The sequence below is a fragment of the Trichechus manatus genome, unplaced genomic scaffold, assembly GCF_000243295.1.
Source record: "Trichechus manatus latirostris isolate Lorelei unplaced genomic scaffold, TriManLat1.0 scaffold00054, whole genome shotgun sequence".
NCBI lineage: Eukaryota > Metazoa > Chordata > Mammalia > Sirenia > Trichechidae > Trichechus > Trichechus manatus.
In genome coordinates, this window is record NW_004443990.1 from 1,630,874 (window position 1) to 1,646,485 (window position 15,612).

The window sequence follows — 15,612 nt, forward strand, 5'->3', positions numbered from 1 at the left end:
GTTGAATGAGTTGACGTGCCCAATATAGTCATTTTATACTGACCAATCGAATTTTGAAGAATGTCTCCCAAAGGCAACAATTTTTGTTTTGTCTTAGTTAATGTTGAGTGTTGAGCCATTATTTCTAGCTGTCATTAAGATCAATCGTTTCTTCAGGTTGATAATAAAACCTTTATGGAAAGCGGGCAGGAGTCCAGAGTCTACGGCTTGCTGGAGGCTCTGGGAGGGAAGAGGAGAGTGAAGTGAAATGAGGAGCAGGCAGGGACAGACAAGCTTTGAGGTTCTGACATTTAGTTCCCCCATCTGAACTGTAGCTATCTGGGGTGCGGGGGAGGGGGGGATATATATATTTTTTCAGTTCCTTATTTCTTTTTTTCACTGTGTTTTCTTCTAGTCTTGGTCCATATTCATGTTCACTTACCTAGGCATGAATTATAACATACATACCCTTTTGTGTTCCATTTTTAAACTTATTATATAATGTTTTATATGGTGTCATTTATTCCTTGTGAATAGATTTTAAAAACAGACACAACTCACTTTTTTTCCTGACCGTAAAAGTAAAGTATATTCATTGTAAAAAACCAACAACAACACACACACACATAGACAATAGGCAAAGAAAGTGAAAAATTTCCTTTGGCATTTGAAGTGTATTCTTCAAGACTTTTTTCTATGTATATATAAATACATACTTACAAAAATGCAACCATACCATACATGCTGTTTTAGTTCCTGTTTTTTGTGTCAATAAATATAGACAGAGTAGCATTTTTAATAATTGTATGAATATACCACAATTCATTTACCCTTTCCTATTGGTGACATTTCAGGTGTTTCCGATTTGTCACTATTATAACAGTCCTCACACATACATCTCTCTTTAGGACTAATTCCTAGAAGTAGAATTGATGAGTCAAGGGGAACGTCCTTTTAACATTTTGAAATACATACATTATTTACCAACGATCACTCCCCTTACTCTCGCTACCATGATTATCCTTCTTTATAGCTAGCTGCATGCTGTTGTTAGGTGCCATCGTGTCGGTTCCGACTCACAGCGGCACTATTACAACAGAATGAAACCCTGCCGGGTCCTGCATAACCCTGAATTAGTGCTCAGAGACCAGATCTGCCAATTTGGAAACCGAGAAGTGGGAACTTTTATTCCTCCTCAAAGAAATCAAAGACATTAGCTAAACACGATGACATAGGGAGCTAGTGAAAAAGAGTCTCTGACTCAAACGGAACTCTCCAAACTCCAGGCACCGGCTATTGGCCAGAAAGCAGTCAAGAGCCACAGTGTCCCGGTCATGTGCCCACGCCGCCGCTAGATGGCAAGAGAGAGGTCTGCGAGGACCGAGCGTTGCGACCAAGCCCGGGCTCCGTTGGCAGGCGGCTGTCTGACTCAGTGCCCGCGAAGGCAGGAGAGGAAGGGAGAAAACCTGGGCTGGAGAAACTGGACCTCAGGCCTGAGGACACGAAGGCAAGCGGCAGGAGATGGAGTTCAGCATTCTAGGGAAGAAAATGTGGGTTAAGTAAGCAAACTGGGGCGCAACGGTCTTTATCACCACCCTGAACCCGCCGGGGACGTAAATGAAGGACGCAAGGGGGCACCTCTTCCGCGTTAGGGGCAAGAGGCGAGGCTTGCACCAGGTGCACCCGATCGCCTCCGGGCCTGGTGAGTCAATGAGACAGCTGCACCTGGCCTACCCCGAGTCCTCCTGCTGCCTCGGATCCCCGAGGGCAGTGCCGGTGGCAAAAGCCAGAGCTGTCGGAATCAGACCGAAACCCCCGGCCCTGCTTCGCGAACGTGAACCTAAGCAAGTTACATCTATGCGTCTCGGCTCCTCTCTGTGAAATGAAGTTTCTACTGGCCTGGCACCTACCCCAGGGAAGATTGTTGTGAAGGTTAATTGAGATAATACATCAGAGCTATTATTTTTGTACACCCGCTCTTAAAAACAGCTCCACTCTACAACACCCAACGCAATTGGTTTATTAACTTCCCGAAGGCTACAGGAGGGGATAGAAGAGAAGACCTCAACAGAGATTTACTGTAGTCCGTTCTCTTTCAGCGCACCCTCTAGTCCTTTATCCCAAACCCAGAAAGGAATGTTACAAATTCTGGTCCTCACACTCAGGGAGCCCATGGTGTAACTAAGGAGGCAGAAATGGTATACACGCAGGAAAATTACTTCGGAAGTCTTACAAGGGTCAAAACCAACAGCATCTGACAGTTCTCTTCGGAGAAGGGATGCCAGCCCCACCTGACCAGCTGTGAGTTCTGACAAAGTCCTGGGCCCACCCCACACCTCTGCTCAGTTCCCTAGTCCCGTTCCCAGTTTAGGGGGCTGGCTGGTAGTGACCCCTGAGAATGAGGGTCTGGGGGGAGGGGACTGGGCTGTGTGTTGGCAGTTGCCATGGTTTTGCTCTGAGTTCTGGAGCCAACCTGCCCACTCCCTGAGATGCTCAGGTCACAGAAGCAGCGGGTCAGAAGCCTGAGGGAACATGAGGAGTGCCACCCTGGAGCCCACCAGTGCACCTGTTGAGATGGATGCTTCAGATGGGCAAGGGGGTGAAGGGGACAAGCCACTAGAGAAGGTGAAATGGGGCTGGAGGTGTGAGGGAAGGATGGAAGGAGAGTCAGTGAGCATCTGGTTTCAGAAAGCAGAGAGCATGAAACTGAAGGAAGAAGAAAAGAAGGAAAAAATGGTGGGGTCCTTGAGTTAGCAAGAGGCCTAGAGAAAAAGAGAAGGTTAGTTAATTCAAAGAAATATTTATCAAGGACATATATTCCTGGCAAGATGATGGGAAGGGGTCCCATGTTATTGTTGGTTGTGAAGACACAAGGGCTCTTTTGTGTGTGTGTTGTGTGTGTGTGTTATGGTCTGTGCATGTGTTTGTGTGGTGTGTGGTTTATGGAGTTGATTAAGCTGAGTCCCCTCTCTCTAGTGCCTGAGGAGCCAGCCGTCTTCCATACCCTCTCCTCTCTATCCATCACGGTCCCTTTCCCCAGGTCTCTCCCCTTGAAGGCTCTAGACCTAAATCTTCCTTGTTCCCACTGAACACAGGCAGAAATTAATGCTCACTTTTCAGAGAGACTTTTGATAGATGAAGTGATACTGTCGTATCAGTCTAATCCTGTACTCTGACTTCTAACATTATTTCACAGTCTCTTCGGCTTCATTAATTTTCAGTTTCTTTGGCCCAGTTTTGTTGTCAGAAAAGTTTCTTCTCGTCATCACCATCACACATTTTTCCCGAGTGCCCATTAGATGGATGGCCTGCTGCTAAATGTTAGAGATGTAAAGGGGTAAACCTGAGACTTACCAAAAACCAAACCAAACCAATTGCCATCGAGTTGATTCTGACTCATAGTGACCCTATAGGACAGAGTAGAACTGCCACATAGGGTTTCCAAGGCTTTAGGTCTTTACAGAAGCAGACTGCCACATCTTTCTCCCGAGGAGCGGCTGGTAGATTTGAACTGCCAACCTTTTGGTTAGCGGTCTAGCACTTAACCACTATTCCACCAGGGATCCTTCACCTGGAACTTGGGTACTCAATAAATATTTGCTGAATGAATGAGCAAATGAATCTCTGCTCATTCAATCCTCAAAGAGTCACTTAAATCTCTTGGTGCCTAAGTGTCTTCACCTGTAAACAGGGATAATGATAATCTGTTTTTGTTATTAGGTGCCATCGAGTCACTTCCAACTCATAGCAACCCCGTGTACTTTAGAGTGAAACACTGCCTGGGCCCCCTCCATCCTCACAATTGTTGCTTTATTTGAGTCCATTGTTGCAGCCACTGTATCAATCTATCTCACTGAGGGTCTTCCTCTTTTTCACTGACCCTCTACTTTACCAAGCATGATGTCCTTCTCCAGGGACTGGTCCTTCCTGATAATATGTCCAAAGTACATGTTATCAAAGTACGTGAGACAAGATCTTGCCATCTTTGCTTCTAAGGAGCATTCTGGCCATACTTCTTCCAAGACAGATTTGTTCATTTTTCTAGCAGTCCATGGTATATTCAATATTCTTTGCCAGCACCATAATTCAAAGGCATTAATTCTTCCTCAGCCTTCCATATTCATTGTCCAGCTTTCGCATGCATATGAGGTGACTGAAAAGACCATGGCTTGGGCTGGGGCACCTTAGACCTCAAAGTGACATCTTTGCTTTTTAACACTTTAAAAAGGTCTTTTGCAGCATATTTGCCCAATGCAATACATCATTTGATTTCTTGATTGCTGCTTCTGTGGGTGTTGCTTGTGGGTCCAAGTAAAAGGAAATCCTTGACAACTTCAATCTTTTTTCGTTTTATCATGATGTTGCTTATTGGTCCAGTTGTAAGGCTTTTGTTTTCTTTATGTTGAGATGTAATCCACACTGAAGGCTGTAGTCTTTGATCTTCATCAGTAAGTGCTTCTGTGAGAGTAGATATCATTCATATAGCTGGACTATATGAATGACATCTAACCTCGCGGAATTTGTGGGAGAATAAAATGAGTTAATGTTTATCAAGGGCATCACAAAGTTAGCTAGTACAATATGCTATGATTATTATAAAAGAAATTGGTGGGACATTCTAGGTTTTCTATGTGGAGATTTTCAGAGATAGGTTTCTTTGCCCAGAGCTCCGTGCTGGGTCAAGGAAAAGGCCATAAGTAAAATGGAGAAGGACTTTAGCTGTCATTTGGACAAATGGTTGTCCCGGTACCCCTGCTCAGGAGCAGTGGCCCAAGCCCCACAGCTGACTGCTGTCCCCTGTCCCCTCCCAGGTGACTGATGTACACTGCTTGGAGAGGAGATCCAGCACCATCCCTGCTGGAGACTCCCTCGTGCACCATGCAAAGGGCCTGAGTCCGGACACCTTCAAAATTGTGAGTAAGAGGCCAGCCTGGGGCCCCTATCCTCTATTCCCTGTGGGTCAGGAGACCTGGGTCAGGAATTGGCCAACCTCAGACTCATAGCCCCACTTGTCACACTTGTGGGAAGGGAATGGGGTAGGGGTTGATGGTGCCTCCTCACCCAAGACACACAATCCTTTTTGGGCCAAGGGGGCTGGACTCTTCTGGTTACTTGGGACTACCCGTCTGCATCTTCTTTTCTCCCGCGGTTCCTCTTCTCACCTGTTGCTTCCTCAGTGTAAAGAATACCTAAGGCCTCTGAAGAAGTTCCTGCGAAAGCTGCACCTGCCCAAGGACCTTCCCTGGAAAAAGAAGCTGAAGTACATGAAGCGGAGCCTGGTGGTCCTAGGAGACCACATCAACACCTTTCTGCAGCACTACTGCCGAGCCTGGGAAATCAAGCACTGGAGGAAGTAGGGCAGCTTCCTTGCCCTTCCCCCCACCCCCCACCTACTTCTGGGCCATCTTCCCTCCATTCAAGGTCACACCTCAGTCAGGATCCCAGAGTTCTTCATCTTTATGTGGAGGAGTCAGGATCCTGGAGGGGGTATGGGGAAGAGGGGATGGAAATAGTTACTCAGGGGAGCATTGACTGTACCTTAGCTATACACACAGTGGACAAAGACCTCCTCTGAACTCAAAGGAGAATGATTTTCTTTTTTAAATTGTACTTTAAATGAAGGTTTACAGAACAAATTAGTTTGTCATTAAACAATTAATACACATATTGTTTTGTGACTTTGGTTGCCAACCCTCTCCCCTTCTCGACCTTGGGTTCCCCATTACCAGCTTTCTTGTCCACTTCTGGCTTCTCATCCTTGCCCCTGGGCTGGTGTGCCCGTTTAGTTTCGTTTTGTTTTATGAGCCTGTCTAATCTTTGGCTGAAGAGTGAATCTCACGAGGGACTTCAGTACTGAACTAAAAGGGAGTCTGGGGGCCATACTCTCGGGATTTCTCCAGTCTCTGTCAGACCAGTAAGTCTGGTCTTTTTTTGTGAGTTAGAATTTTGTTCTACATTTTTCCAAGGAAAATGAATTCTGATTGATCACCTTCTTTGTGCAGACGCTGATCATCAGTACAGGGTGTTCAAGGACAGAGGGTCTGGCAAATTCACACCTCTCCATCCCCCCAGCCAACACCAAGTAGGCAGCATGTGGCCCATTTCTTCCTGGGTGGGTTCTGGTCACAGGACAAATGGAGGAGCAGAGGGTCTGTGCTCCACCTCCCTCAGCCTCTGGTCTCTCGCCACTCCCTGCAGGATGCTCTGGAGATTTGTCTCCCTCTTCTCTGAACTGGAGGCGAAGCAGCTTCGCAGGCTCTACAAGTACTCCAAGAACAACCAGACAGCTAAGTTCCTGGTAAGGCACCCTGGAAGTTCCTCTGGGCCCAGCCGAGTGTTGGTTGGTGTGTTCTTGGATTGTGCAGGAAGCCTCCTGTTACAACCAGTGCTGCTTGGTCCTTTCTGTGGCTCACTGCTTGAGCAATACCCCACTGTCTCCTCCTTTACCTCTCTTACGGGCACAGAGTAGGGATGGAGAGGGCAGAAAATCAGCATCAGGTTCTCCATATTTATTCACCCTCTGCAGCCATACCCTGATAACATGGGTGGGTCTTCCCTGAAGAACCATGAGTGGGAGCAGTTGAGGTGAGGCTGAAGGGCACAGCAGGTTTGGGGAAGGCTCCGGGGACTGTTGACATCTTTCTGGCCTGATCTTCTCCAAAAACAGTGATTCTCAATCATTTTGATCTCAGGACACTTTTACCCTCCTAAAAATCATTGAGAACCCCAAAGCATTTGTTTATATGGATTTTATCTGTTGATACTTACCATATTAGAAATTAAAGCTAAGAAAATAATTAAATATGTATTTAACATGTGAAAATAATCAACCCATTACTTATTGTCGTAAATGGTATAATTATTATGAAAAATAACTGTATTTCTTGAAACTAAACAAAGAAATTTTAGTAAGAAGGGTGGCATTGCTTTAGATTTTTGCAAATCTTTTTAATATCTGACCTAATGGAAGACAGCTGGGTTCTCATATCTGCTACTGCAGTCAATCTGTTGTGATATGTGGTTTTGACTGGAGTACATGAAGAAAATCCTACTTCATACAGATATATAATGGGAAAAGAGAGGAGTCTTTTATAAGCCTTTTCAGGTGGTGGTGTTAGGTGCCATCGAATCGATTCTGACTTACAGCAACCTCATGTACAACAGAACGAAACACTGTGCGGTCCTGCATCATCCTCACAATTCTGCTTGAGCCCGTCGTTGCAGCCACTGTGTCAGTCCATCTTGTTGAGGATCTTCCTCTCTTTCACTGACCCTCTACTTCATCAAGCATGACGTCCTTCTCCAGGGATTGGTCCTTCCTAATAACAGGTTCAATGTACGCGAGATGAAGTTTTGCCATCCTTCCTTCTAAGGAGCATTCTGGCTGTACTTCTTCCAAGACAGATTTCTTCTTTCTTCTGGAAGTCCATGGTATAGTCAATATTCTTCACCAATACCTTAATTCAAAAGCATCAATTCTTCTTCGGTCTTCCTTATGCATTGTCCAGCTTTTGCACGCATATGAGATGATTGAAAACATCATGACTTGGGTCAGGCACACCTTAGTCTTCAAGGTGACATCGTTGCTTTTTAATACTTTAAAGAAGCCTTTTGCAGCAGATTTGCCCAATGTGATATGTCGTTTGATTTCTTGACTGCTGTTTCCATGAGTGTTGATTGCACATCCAAGTAAAATGAAATTCTTGACAGCTTCAATATTTTCTCTGTTTATTATAATGTTGGCTAATGGTCCAGTTGTGAGGATTTTTGTTTTCTTTATGTTGAGGTGTAATCCATACTGAAGGCTGTAGTTTTTGATCTTCATCGGTAAGTGCTTCAAGTCCTCTTCACTTTCAGTAAGGAAGGTGGTGTCATCTACATGTTACAAGTCATCAATGAGTCTTCCTCCAATCCTGATGCCCCATTCTTCTTCATATAGTCCAGCTTCTCAGATTATTTGCTCTTTTATATGCCTTTTCAGATAATTGTGAATATTCTTCTTTGCTACCACACCAAAACTTGACAGGTGGAAGTTACTTACAGGCTAGTTGCAATGTGCATTCTGTGACCACATCAATGGACTTTTCATAGTAGGTCACATTAAAACCCATAGGTCTCTTGTACCTTGCATGGACCCACCTTTCGGGGGAGCTATGAGATAAAAAAATCTCAGTGATACCCAGGGGTCCACAGACCACACTTTTAGAACCACTGACCCAAAATAATAACGATAGGCCGCAAACATAAAAAATTTCTATGTACCAGGCACTTTATGGATGTTCCTTCATGTAATCTTCAAAAGTAACCCTAAATAGTTAGAATTATTGTGTACAGTTTGTAAATGAGGAATTAAAATATAGGAAGCTAAAGACACTTGTCCCAGGTCACATAACAAATGGGAGGGAAGAACCATAGTTCAAACCCAGGTCTGACTCAGATAAAAGCCCTGCTCTAACCACAAATGCATAAAGAATTGATGCCTTTGAATTATGGTGTTGGGAAGAATATTGAATGTACCATGGACTTCCAGAAGAACGAACAAATCTGTCTTGGAAGAAGTACAGCCAGAATGCTCCTTAGAAGCTAGGATGGCAAGACTTCGTCTCATGTACTTTGGACATGTTGTCAGGAGGGATGAGTCCCTGGAGAAGAACATCATGCTTGGTAAAGCAGAGCATCAGTGAAAAAGAGGAAGACCCTCAACAAGATGGATTGACACAGTGGCTGCAACAATGGGCTCAAACAAAGCAACGATTGTGAGGATGGGGAAGGATCGGGCAGTGTTTCGTTCGGTCATACTTATAGCCACCATGAGTCGGAACCGACTTGACAGCACGTAACAACATAACAAGCAAAACCCCATACCAGGGCTCTAGCTATGCAGCTTTAACCAAATCCTGTCTCTCTAGATCTCTGCTTCTTCCTCTAAACATGAACAGTTGGATCATTTCAGTGATTCCTCCTCTGAATATGAGGGGCTGCTCTTTCAGTGATTCCTGGATTTCACCAGCCAGGACAATTTCAAAAATAATTTTTAGGCTCCCACCTTTAATAAAGGACAACTTAAGAAAAGTCAGTTGGCAACATGGCCTCAATGTCATCTCCTACATCTGTGTCTCTCACCCTGTCTTTGGGCTCGGCATGTGTGAGTGCAGCCAGAAGGCAGCAGTGCCCTCACAAGGGCAGGCTGGGGCTCTGGAATTGGGGCCCCTCTCTTCTCTACACTCCTAAACACTGTGGCATTGCAGGTGGCATTCTACCCCTTGGACGCACCAGAGGGCTCCTTGCTGGCAGACCAAGAAGACAGTCTGCCCAAGCTCTGCAGTGCCTGGGGGCTACACAGCAACATCAGTGGCATGAAGGAGAGGCTGTCCAAGATGCAGGGCCGAGAGGCCTCCCTGCTGGGGGAGCTGAGATCCCAGGCCCATGTCAGGAGAGGTAATGCCTATTTGAATGTGTATGTGCGCACCCTTGGGAGAAGGGGTTTGAGAGTGGTGTCAGGAGCCTCGTCCTGAGCCCTCTGCCCTCATTTCCATCTTCTGTTTGTGCCTACATTTCTCTTTCTGTCCTTTCTTCCTTTCCCTTCTCCACTTTCTTTTATAGTTTGTTTTCCCCGGGTATGCTTATTATAGGAGTACCTGGGTGGTGCAAATGGCTCACACACTTGGCTGTTAACCAAAAGGTCGGAGGTTCGAGTTCTCCCAGAGGTACCTTGGAAGAAAGGCCTGGATGTCTATTTCCCAAAAATCAGCCATTGAAAACCCTATGGAGTACAATTCTGCTCTGACACACGAGGTCACCATGAATAGGAGTCAACTCAATGGCAACTTTCTTTTTTTTTATGCTCATCATAGGAAGTTTGAAATGTACCAAACCAAAACCAAACCCATTGCCATCAAGTAGATTCCGACTTATAGCAACCTTATAGGACAGAGTAGAATTGTCTCACAGGGTTCCCAAGGCTGTAATGTTTACAGAAGCAGACTACCACATCTTTCTCCTGCGGGGCAGCTGGTGCGTTCTAACCGTCAACCTTTTAGTTGGCAGCTGAGTGCTTAACCACTGCGCCACCAGAGCTCCTCTTGAAATGTACAGGTAAGTGTAAAAAGGAAGAGAGAGAAGTAACCCATAATCCCATCACCCAGAGACCAACACTATTAACATTGGTCTGTTTCTTTCAGTGTTTTATTCTGTATGATTTCTCCCCAGTTGAGGTCTCGTAACACACACAGTTTTGAATCCTGAATTTTTCAGTTCACAGTAAAACAAAGGCACTTTCCCATATGGCTAGAAGCAGAGCAGAGACAGTTTCTAGTGGCCAAGAGTGTAGCTTCCCAGGAAGTATCCAAGCAGTAGCAGCAGAACACACACTGTGGCGGCGGGGGGGTGGGGGTGGGGTAGGAATTTAGGCAAAGGAAGGGATTCATTCCTATAGTGGGTGGGAAGTCAGCCAGATGGCCTGGGAATGGCCTTCCCAGCAGCTTTGGCCCCTGTGATGAGCTCAGTGCCTGCCTCTCTGGATGGAGGCTATAGGGTTCTGGGACTGAGCCCGTTCAGTGAGAGGGGCCCTAGATGAGGTTGGGGCCTATGAGGGCCCCTCCTATGCATGGAAGTGCAGCGAGGGAACCCACCCACCCCTCCCTTTTGTGTGATCTGGCTACTGGGGCCACAGCCAGCTGCCCTTGGCCGTCTACTCGTGGAGAAGGTGAAGGCAAACAAGGTGGCCTGAGGCCCTCAGAGCATGGTTCTAAGATGGACCCAGATGTTTCTCTGAAGGGCTGGGTAGCCGGGGAGAATGCAGGGCAGTAGCCCTTGGGTGGCCTCAGGGGCAGCTCTTCCACCAGCCCAGTGGGAGACAGGAGTGAGGACAGGTCAGAGGCAGAGGGCATGGGATAGGTAGCTACGCAGCCCACGATCTTGCCTGGGCTCTGTGAAGGCCCATGGCCCCAGTCGCTACAGTTTAAATTAAGGAAGTAAAACGTACAGGGGGACTTGAAAGAATGAAGAACCTTCAATTATTAAAATGATGTAGGTCAAACAGTCTATGCCTCAAATGAGCTCCTGGCTTCCAGGCCAGCCTTCTCTCTGTTCCAGGCACTTTGTATACCCTGCTATCACTGGACCCCTGCAACACCTCAGTAAGATGAGTATTATTATCCCCCTTTCACAAATGACAATCTGAGGCCACAGAGCAAAGGGTATGTAAATGAGGAAGGCTGTCTGGAGGAGATGTGTTTGGGCTAGGCTTTAAAGAAAGGGATAAGGAAATGATGCTGGGGAAGGGAAAAGATGGGAGGAAAGGTACATGCAGAAGTGGAGTGAGGGCCAGTGAGCACAGTCTGAGCTTGGAGCTGAATCTAAGAGCAGGATGGAGAGGTGCAGGACAGGGGTGTGATAGGGAAAGGGTTTGGATTGTGGATTGAGAAGTTCGGCTTTCATGTAAGTTATTTTTTTTTAATAACTTATTAAGGTGAAATTTCATAGCATAAAAGTAACCATTTTAAAGTGAATGCCACTCAGTGGCATTTAGTATATTCACAATGTTGTGCAACCATCCCCTTTATCTAGTTCCAAAACATTTCCATTACTCCAGGGTAAAACCTCGTACCCATTAGGCAGTTTCTCCCCATTACCCCTCCCTCCAGCCCCAGACAACCACCGATCTTTCGTCTGTCTCTATGGATTTATCTATTCTTGATATTTCAATGAATGGTATCATACATTATGTGACTTCTTATATCTGGTCATGCAAGTTTTAAAATAACGTTTTATTACTACATGCAAATTATAAACACGTCATAGAGAATTCGATGATACAGACAAGCGAAAATAACGAAATAAAAACATCATCTTGCCATCACCACTGCTAATACTTTTCAGAACTTTTTTATGTGTACACATACGTGCATGTTAGCCAAAATGAGACCATGCTGCATATATTCTTTTGAGCTTTTTTTTTAAAATTGGTTAATGGTATCAACATTTCATTATGTCAAAGTTTTCGTTTTATCTAATAGTTGAACATTCAATATTCAAATTTCCCCAGTAGTCAGATATCTTTTGCAGCTGGTTTGCTCAAACTAGGTATTACATCTGGTTACACCTCTTACATCTCTTTTAACCCAACAAAATCCCCTTTTCGCGCATCAAAACCTGCTGAAGATATCAGGTTATTGTTTTGCAGAATCTTTCACTTTCTAATTTTTTCTTTTTTAATTGTGCTTTAGGTGAGCATTTACAGAGCAAATTAGTTTCTCATTAAACAGTTAATACACAAATTGTTTTGTGACCTTGGTTGCCAACCCCAAGATGTGTCAACACTCTCCCTTTCTCCACCCTAGTTTCCCTGTTTTCATTTGTCCAGTTTTTCTGTCCTTTCCTGCCTTCTCGTCTTTGCTTTTTGGCTGGCGTGGCCATTAGTCTCATATACATGATTGAACTACGAAGGACGTCCTTCACATGTGCTATTGTTGGCCCCATAGACCTGTCTAATCTTTGGCTGAAGAAGGAACCTCAGGAGTTGCTTCAGTACTGAGTTAAAAGGGTGTCTGGCGACCATACTCTTGGGGTTTCTCCAGTCTCTGTCAGATCAGCAAGTCTGCGGGTTTTGTGTGTGTGTGTGTGTGAATTTGAATTTTATTCTACATTTTTCTCCCACTCTGTCCTGGACCCTCTATTGTGATCCCTGCCACTCACGAGATGGCCGTTCACAAGTTTTTAAGACCTCAGACCCTACTCACCAAAGTAGGATGTAGAACATTTTCTTTATAAACTATGTTATGCCAATTGAGCTAGATGTCCTCTGAGACCATGGTCCCCAGCCCTCAGTCCAGTAGCTCAGTCCCTCAGGGCATTTGGATGTGTCTATGAAACTTCTATGACTTTGCCCTGGTCAAGTTGTGCTGACTTCCCCAGTATCGTGTACTGTCTTACCTTTCACCAAAGTTACCACTTATCTACTATCTAGTTAGTGTTTTTCTCTCCTTACCACTTCCCTCCCTTGTAACCATCAAAGACTGTTTCTTTCTGTGTGGAAACATGTTCATGTGTTTTTATAATAATTGTCTCATACAGTATTTGTCCTTTTGTGATTGACATATTTCACTCAGCATAATGCCCTCCAGATTCATCCACGTTGTGAGATTTTTCTCAGATTTGTCATTGTTCTTTATCATTGCATAATATTCCATTGTGTGTATGTGCCATAATTTGTTTATCCATTCATCTGTTGATGGGCACTTAGGTTGTTTCCATCTTTTTGCTATTGTGAATAATGCTGCAATGAACATGGGTGTGCACGTGTATATTCGTGTGATGGCTCTTATTTCTCTAGGGTATATTCCTAAGAGTGGGATTGCTGAATAGTATGGTATTTCTATTTCTAACTTTTTAAGTAAGTGCCATATTGTTTTCCGAAATGGATGTACCATTTTGCATTCCCACCAGCAGTGTATAAAAGTTCCAATCTCTCCACACCCTCTCCAACATTTGTTATTTTAAGATGAGGTTGTGTTCTACATGTTCTGCATATTGTTTTGCATGAGTAAACATATTATCTGGTGGGCCCACCATGACTGGGCTGAGATTAATTACTGAGTCTACTCCTTGTGATTAGAAAGTAACCTGTGTGAATACTGGCACGTCAGTGTTTATTGCAGTACTATTCACAATAGCCAAAAGGTAGAAACAACCTAGTTGTCCATTAACAGATGAACAAATGTGCTATATACATACAAAGGAATGTTATTCATTCATAAAGAGAAATGAAATTCTGACATGTGCTATGACATTGATGAAACTTGCAACTATTATGCTGAGTGAAAAAAGTACAACACAAAGGATATATATTGTACGATCCCACTTATATGAAATATCTAGAACAGGCAAATGCATAGAGACAAAAGTTTATTAGTGGTTACCAGGGATGGATGGAAGTGGGAGATGAAGAGGTATTGCTTAAGGGGTGCTGTGCAGGGCTTCAAACCAGTTCAAACTGGTTCAGTCATGGCCAGTGAAGTAAAACTGGAACAGACCCGAATTTTTAAAATTTGGTTGATCCAGAACCGTAACCAGAACAGGAGAAGTTATAGGTTGAAGCCCTGGAATGGGAGATATGGAAGAGACGTAGTAAGCCCTTTCAGGAACCTGATGCTTGAGACTGGATTATTGCCAGGACTGAGGAGAGTGATACACATTCAAAGCAGTGCTGTTGGCCGCCATCTTTGAGTAGAGCATCACTGTTTCCAACTCTGTGCAAAATCCTGTGGGCAAGAGATTTCATTGCTATGCAACACGTATGCTGCCCTTGTTTTCTAAGAGGGTGACTAAATTTCTAGCAGGGCTTCGACCTGTAATTTTTCCCATTCCAGTTATGGTACCAGCTCACCCAAATTTTAAAAGTTCAAGTCTGTTCCAGTGTCACTTCCTTGGCCATGACTGAACCAGGAAGAACTGGTTCAAAGCCCTGGTACCGAGTTTCTGTTAAAGTGAAGAAAAAATTTGGAAAAGGGTAGTAAAGATGATTGCACAACAGGGTAGAGGTGATTAAAGTCACTGAGTTGTAAAACAAGAAAAAGAAAGTGACCTGTGTGGTGTTTCTTTGGCATTATGGTCATACAGTCAGTTCTTACGTAAAACAATTGCAATGGAGTTTGCAAACAGTACTAACAGCAAAGTGCAGGGAATTGGGGCATGAAGCCTGAGAGAGGAGTAGGGAGGAATCAGAGTCTGAAGCCAAAGGTCAAGAAACTTGGGTTCTGGTCCTGACTGTGCTCCAACTTGCCATAAGGGTGTTAGGTAGATTATTTCCTTACTGTGTGGCTGGGTGATATTTCTCATCAGTAAATTGGGGGTCATATCATCTCTCTATCTCACAGGATTTCTATAAGAAGAATAAGGCATATAGGCTGTAAGTAAGATAAGGTTTTTGTTGTTCCTCCTCTCTATCCCCACTGCACCCTCTCAATTGTTACAGACTGAGATTCTTTTAGTATTTGTGATGTCACCAGGACCTTGTCTGTGGTCTTCCCTTTTTTAGGTCCTTTAAGAAAACTTCCTCAAAAACCAAAACTGAAGAGAAAGAGGATTAAGGAATCCTCAGACAACTGCCCATAGGAGGACCCAGCTGGGACAGATGGCTGGCTCACCCTGGGTCCCAGGTCACCTGCCTATCTTCAACACCTCTGCACCTGGGGAATAGGGGCCAGTGAAGGGAAAGAAGAAAATTGTCTTTATTAAAAGGATATTCAGTTCTTAATTATAAAATGAATGGGGAGGGAAATAAATGTCCTTAAGACAGTTCTACTTGATTTGGCTAACAGTCATTATTCATTCATATTTTAATTTATTCAAAAATATTTGCCAGGCACCTTCTAAGTGATAGGTGCCCTCACACACACACACACACACACACACACACACACACACACAAATGACTAAGGCGTGGTCGCTTGTGCCAAGGACTGTGGCAGTCCAGTGGGAGAGACAGACATGTAAATAGACATTACAACTGGCAACACAGGTGACTAGGGAAGGCCAAAGGGGCTGGTAGATGTTTGCTAGTGGAGAGTGCCAGTGGGGATGGAGTGGGACTGAGGTGAGTCAGAGAGTGACGGGCCTGGTAGGCCAGCCCCA

General features: G+C 44.5%; 1 protein-coding gene across 1 annotated transcript; it reads left to right on the plus strand.

Annotated features, from left to right (window-relative positions):
• Nucleotides 1-2,474: 2,474 nt before the first annotated feature.
• Nucleotides 2,475-15,093, plus strand: CHCT1 (CHD1 helical C-terminal domain containing 1). Its single transcript, XM_004378096.1, has 6 exons — nt 2,475-2,604; nt 4,791-4,892; nt 5,157-5,332; nt 6,178-6,277; nt 9,228-9,417; nt 15,017-15,093. The coding sequence occupies exons 1-6, from the start codon at nt 2,512-2,514 to the stop codon at nt 15,091-15,093; spliced, it is 738 nt and encodes a 245-aa protein (XP_004378153.1). The 5' UTR covers nt 2,475-2,511.
• The last annotated feature ends 519 nt before the right edge of the window (nt 15,094-15,612 follow it).